This window comes from Camelus ferus, chromosome X (genome assembly GCF_009834535.1).
Source record: "Camelus ferus isolate YT-003-E chromosome X, BCGSAC_Cfer_1.0, whole genome shotgun sequence".
NCBI lineage: Eukaryota > Metazoa > Chordata > Mammalia > Artiodactyla > Camelidae > Camelus > Camelus ferus.
Window position 1 is genome coordinate 86,827,481 of NC_045732.1, and position 6,442 is coordinate 86,833,922.

The following is a 6,442-nucleotide window of genomic DNA, read 5'->3' on the forward strand; positions in this document are numbered from 1 at the left end:
TTAAAAAATAAACTTAGTTGGGTTGGGACTTCAACTAAGGGAAGGAGGAGTCCAGGGTACCCATCTTACAGTTCCTTTCTGTGTGTGTGTGTGTGTGTGTCTATGTGTATGTTTGTCTGTGATTCTCATCCAAGTGACCAGATCTAAATAAGATACATCAAAAGAACCTCATGCCTCTAAGATGAAATAATAATTACAATAGAATCATTTGTTATATGCATTTAATTACTATTTTTCAAATATATTGCCTCCAAGATGGATAGGTCTAATCTCAATGGTGATTGCAAGTGGATTTTCCCTTTATCAGTGTCTTAAAGGATGGTGAGCATAAAATAGTTGGTATGCTTGCTTCTTTACAGGTGGTTTTTACTTTTATTGTGCCCTTAATTATTTTGGGCACTTTGATGGATGCTTTCCTTGCATTTTATGTTGCAAATAATGATTATCTCACTATCACTGTCGCTATCACTGTTGCATGTCATCATATCTCTGTCACTCATATTGCCACAGAGTGCATTGTCTTTGGAATCTATCTTATGAAAGAACTTAGAAAAAGACTTCAATTCACGTGGCAAAGGTGGGTTTTGAACATGCTTCTTTTTCGCCTTGGAAATATTATTGACCAAAGGCTCCGAAGCAGCTCTGCAAACGAGGCATTTGTCCTTGTAGCATCGACAAGACTTGACTAACTGAGGCCTAGACAATATGTCTGCCTTCCCTATACTAACTGACCTTTTCAGATTAGGATGTCGGTGGCGTTTGGTCTGTTTCTGTAACCCGGATGGCTTGGACAAGATTTGATTTTGTAGATCGGGTAGACAAGGAGTTTTGGTTGGCGTGACTGGATATTGTAGACTAGCTGGCTGAAGTGGCCTGACTGTCTCATTGGGATAGGATGAACTGGCTTGACTGACGAGCTTCTGGTCATGAGCTCGCTTACATGACTCTTCTAGACTGTGTGTCCCATGGGAGTTTTCCGTGTGGCATGACCTGAATACTTTTTTGGGGCTTGATGACTCAGTTGCCTTTTCTAGACTTGATGACCTGATTAACTTTTCTGCACTGGATAGTATGTATGTCCTTTCTGGACCTGATAGCCCAAATAACTTGTCTATACTCAATAGCATGGATTGTTTTTCTGGACTGCACAGACTAGCTGTTTTGGATTCACTGAGTGATGCTTTGGATGACTTGGATGACTTGGCTGTTAAACCTTCTCTGTTGACCCTGAAAACAGAAAATTTAGAGTATGACAATTTAAATCGAAAGAGTACTATTACTACCACCAGAAAATATAGGCTACTGTGCCAATTTAGACTTCTGGTTCTTGTTTGGCTCTAGCACAAAAACTGAACACAGTAAGAATTGGGATGTGGTGAAAGCCACGACTCAGGTTGCAGATGTGAACTCATGTTGAATACTTTTTCTTTTCCTTAAGAGTATTTTACTGTTTCAACCACAATAGATAACTACATAGTCTACATATGGAATGACACAAAATTGTTTCATATCTACTATTGAGAGGCAGAGAGAGGATTTTCTTTATTCCAGAAATTAAACTGTTTATAAAAAAGTCACAAGTTGACATGCAACTGATACACAAATGTCACAACTTGTCACACAAACCAAAAAAAAACCCCCAAAACCTCTTTAGACCAAATTCATTGTTTTCCTATCATATTTACACCGTCAAATTTTCATTTTTTTAAAGAGACTTTTTTAACAGAGGTACTGGGGATTGAACCCAGGACCTTGTACATGCTAAGCATGCACTCTACCACTGGGCTAATACCCTCCCTCCTGAAATTCTCTATCCATGCGTATTTACGTTCACAGTATTCCTCTAAAACTAAAGGAATGGAACAGTGATATATTTTAGTCATCAGCCCTTAGATTGGGAAATTTTTAGGGAACCAGTATATCAGGGCCAACCAGATCCTCCTATATGAAAGGCAGGGACTGAGATCACTGAACAATGATAGTTAATAATTTTTCAAGCTATTACATCTTAAAATGGTAGATTACCCAAATGTTTTATTGTCTTTGGAATGCAGAGACCCAACTCCTTCTCTCTCCCCTTCTTCATTCTTCCAGTCTTATTCAGGTAGTCGTGCCCTCTTTTCCTAGATTAAGTTTATAATAAAATGAGTAGCCTGGGGCTCAGGTGAACCCTGATTAGGAGACAGCTTTGGCTAAAGTTTATAATGTACTTGAGATATTTAAGAGCTGGTATCATTTAAGTGAAAGTATCCACCCACAAGATGTTGGTAGCTCTTTGGAAGTTTAAAGTTAGCATTAAGTAAGCATAACACCAATGAAACCTCCACTATATGTATACACACACACATATATGCACACAGCTTGCATTCTTAATTCAAAGGTGTGAAACTTACATTTGTGCTTTGAGGACATCATCACTTATACAGTAATAATGGAGAAAGCAAAAACCAACCAAAGCAAAAGCTAGGATTATAACACCAATTACGATAATTAGTAGACGTCTCCTAAAATTGTCCATTTTGGTCTCCATAGATTCAAGATGCTTAGCTCCTGTCAAAGAGATTATATCAGCAGAAAATTAAACTGTTTATAAAGGTAACCAAGTTTCCTTCCCTTTTGATGGTAGTTCGGAATCAAATCTTTTCATCAGTTATTTTTTTTAAGCATGATGAGTATTCCACTGTCATTTTCTTCTCTCTATCACATCCCCAGCCACAGTCTAGAAGCCAAATCTGGGAGGCACGTCTGGCTACTCAGCATAATGATCTGGGTTACCCCTGTATCATGGCTTGCTCAACCCATTACCTAGGTTTTTGAGTGTGTGTGTGTGTGTGTCTGTGTGTGTCTTGCATGTGTAAATGCACTTGAGTGTTAATGTGTGTGTGAATTTGTATGGTGGGAAAGGGGATAGAACAAGAGAAGACCCTTGTTGAAACCTACTAGGTGTTACGTACCATGCCAGATTCATTCACATAGCGTTATCTAGTTGGGCTGATGGTGGTGGGGTTGGTGGATTGGGTGGGGAAGGGGAGTGAGAGGGACAATATGTACATATTCTTTATACTTCTATGTTGCTTGGAATTTTTCACAGAAGTATAACTCTTAGGTGTTGTCCTAGAAATTCTTGGAGGCCTAATAATGCTAACATCCAAGAAACAGATTTCCTAAACACAGCTAGCTTGCCTAATTAAGTGCTTGAATGCATAATATAAAGATCATAATGTCTAAGTTTTAAGGTTAGGCACATACCTGTAGTAGGAGATCCATCACTTTGGTTTGTATCTAAACAACTGTTTATCCAAATGGTTAAAAATAGGACATAAATAAAGAGATTCATCTCCAGGGCTTTGTTCAAGTGTTTCTTCTACTGGGGAAACTAATGTATTTGATAATGGTTCAGCTTGTTCTAAGGGGTTTATGACATCATTATCATTTTGTGTCATATTCTGAGAACATCATCTCACCATGGGGAGGCATGAGCTCTGTGTACAAATGTTGTCAAGTGACTTTTAATTACTTATTTCTCCTTTACATCAAATAGACTTTGTTTTTAACATCTTTATTGTGGTATACATCAAATATTCTATCACATTCAAATCAAGAAGACTGGGACATTATTAAGCACAGAGGGAAGTATTTAGAGATGGTAGGGAAAATGGGATAGCTCTAGATAGTGAAGAACTATTTTTCCTTATTAAATGCTAAGGAGACACTTTGAAGGCTTGTGGTAGTTCTTCACTGTTATATAAATTAAATCATCCTGGAATATAAGTCTGTAGGAATCTTTAAAAATAAAATTAAGATTTTTGATTAGTTCCTTAACCTTTTTATTGAGCTGTTGCTAATCATCAGGCTGAAACTTGGTCCAGTCATTCATTTATTCAGCAAACATAGAGTATTCCTGTGTGCCAGACACTATGCTTAATGCTGCAGATCCTAAAATAACCAAGATAAAAATCCCTGAACTCCTGGAACTTATATTAAGTAGAGAATTCAAGAAATTACAAGATAGTGTGAAGTGGGCTATATTAACACTAAACACAGTGTTTAGGGGAGAGAAGGATCATTCTAACAGTGATTGGAAAGAACAGATCAGAAGGGAGCTCAGTCTGTTCCTGGGGAGATCACTTACGGAGAAGAGAGAAGATGGTTACCGAAACTGAGGTATTGAGGATGGAAATAAACGGGTGAATTTTTAGAAATATTAAAGCAGTTGAATTGACATGATTTGGTTCCTGGTTGATGGTTAGAGTGAAGGAAAGGGAAGAGTTGAGGACAGCTCAGAATGCTAGCTTGGGCAACTGGTAGCTGTTGGGCCTATTCATTGAGACAGGACACAGGAGAGGCTGTGGCTCTGCGGAGAAGGGTAGTAGAAGTTGACGAGTTCCATATGGGTCATGTTGAGCTTAAGGTCCTCATGAGATTTTCAAGTGCACATATCCAGAACCAGTGAGAGTTCAGGGATGATTTAAGCTGGAAGTCACCAGCGTCTAGAACAGAGCTGCTTAGCGCTTTTTGTGCCATTGGCAGTCTGTGGAAGCCTGTGGACCCCTCCTCAGAATAGTATTTTTAAATGTACAAATGAAATGTTCAGGGTTACAAAGCAAATGGATTATACTGAAATAGAGTTGTCAAATACAAAAGTTGTGATGTAGTAATATATGTAAATACTGATTCATAAATAAAGAGATCTAGCAGTGGATCTAATAACTACTGTAAACTGAATAATAACAAACATAAACAATATTTTGTGATATCTGCAACAACTATAATATATGAAAATATATATGATTTCTAGTAATGACAAAGTCACAGATACTGGTTATACTACAGTGCCTTGCTGCTTACATTCATAATTGGGAGAAATACTAAAGTTTCATTAGAGATTGGTGAAAACAAAAATGTTTTTATCCATTCAAGTTTACAAATTGCCTTAATTCAATTTATGTACCCAAGTCAGGAACCCAATCTAAAACAATAAGTTTATACTGTATAGCACAGGGAACTATATTAGATATCTTGTAGTAACTTATGGTGAAAAAGAATATGAAAACAAATATATGTATGTTCATATATGGCTGAAACATTATGCTGTACACCAGAAATTGATGCAACATTAAAACTGACTATACTTCAATAAAATACATATATATATATACACACACACACACACACACACACACACACAAATGGAAGAAAAAGAAGAAGAAAGAAACCCAATCTGGAAGCTAATTGAAACCCACAGGAATGGATATGATCAACCTGAGGAGGAGAGAGGGTAAAGGGAAAAGTGCCCAGGACCAAACCCCAAGGAACCCCAACATTTAGAAATTGAGTTAAAGGGACATGATCTAGCAAAGAAAATCAAGAAGTGCCAGAGAGGTAGCAAGGAAAACCAGGAAAGCGTGAGGTCCTGGAAGGCATGGGAAGAGGGTTTTTCAAGTCACAGGGAGTAGTGACAATGACAAATACTGCTAAATGTCTGAGACAAGTAAGGACTGAAAAGAAATTAAAATGGATTTAATAACGGAAAGGTCACTAGTGATCTAGGCAAGAGCACTGTTTCAGTGGAAAGGTTAGAGACAGAGGCCAGATGTCAGTTGGTTGAAGAGGAATTGAGAGCTGAGGAAGTGAAGTCAGCTGGTGTAGACAATTCTTTCAAGTTTGACTGCAAAGGGCAAAAATTGGCTGGTTTTCCCGAGAGGGATGGTGGGCCTAGGGAGTACCTTTTGTAAGAAGGAAAAGACCTCATTTAAAAGCTGATGGGGGAGAACCAGTATAGGGGGAAGACACTGAAGCCCCAGAAAAGAGTGAGGATAAATGATGGAGCCAGGCTCCTTAGGGCAGTGAAGAATGCCAGTTAGAACATCCCCTCCCCCTGGCAGATAGAAGTGCCGATCAAAGTCAGAATCCGATACAGAGCCATGCAAGATGAGGGTGGGAGCGGAATGAAGGATTTGGGGGGAGGAATTTGAAGAATTTCTATCCAATGGCTTCTATTTTCCAACTGAATAAAGAGGAGGAGTCTTCCTTTGAAGGGGGAGGGGCAGAGATTTGAGGCTAGTGGGGAAGGTTTGGGAATTAATGCTGTGAAGACTGAAGAAACTATGTGATGTGAGATATTGCTCTTGTTCTGGCTTATGAGAAAAATGTTTCCCTTTAATGATAAAGCTGTTTCTATGGTAGTTGACTGTTTATTAAGTTAAAAAAATAATCGTCGTAATGAATGCTACTTGGAAAGTAAATGTTAATCAGAGCTGCTATATGACATAGCATTCAACTCTTTGAAGAGTTTTCCCTGACAATCACATTCTATGGATGTATGATTAATGGACCAGTACTTACTGTTCAAGCAGCTGACTCATCTCAGAGCTATGAAGCCTAGGCCCCTAAAGCAAGGGAACCACGAAACCTCTGCTTAGTAGATGCTCCAGTCTCCCTT

The 6,442-nt window shown here is 38.4% G+C and overlaps 1 protein-coding gene across 1 annotated transcript; it reads right to left on the minus strand.

The window, feature by feature from the left end:
- Positions 1-383: 383 nt before the first annotated feature.
- On the minus strand, positions 384-3,355 carry CXHXorf66 (chromosome X CXorf66 homolog). Its single transcript, XM_006194542.2, has 3 exons — positions 3,250-3,355; positions 2,394-2,550; positions 384-1,227 (listed from the first exon to the last, which is right to left on the minus strand). Exons 1-3 carry the CDS (start codon positions 3,335-3,337, stop codon positions 384-386), a joined length of 1,089 nt encoding a protein of 362 aa, XP_006194604.1. The 5' UTR covers positions 3,338-3,355.
- Positions 3,356-6,442: the final 3,087 nt, after the last annotated feature.

Coding starts and splice junctions, on each gene's coding strand:
- CXHXorf66 (XM_006194542.2), bottom strand. CDS start 3,337: ATGAATCTCTTTATTTATGTCCTATTTTTAACCATTTGGATAAACAGT. Junction 2,551..3,249: donor TGATGGATCTCCTACTACAG/GTATGTGCCTAA, acceptor TCTCTTTGACAG/GAGCTAAGCATCTTGAATCT. Junction 1,228..2,393: donor GATGTCCTCAAAGCACAAAT/GTAAGTTTCACA, acceptor TTCTGTTTTCAG/GGTCAACAGAGAAGGTTTAA.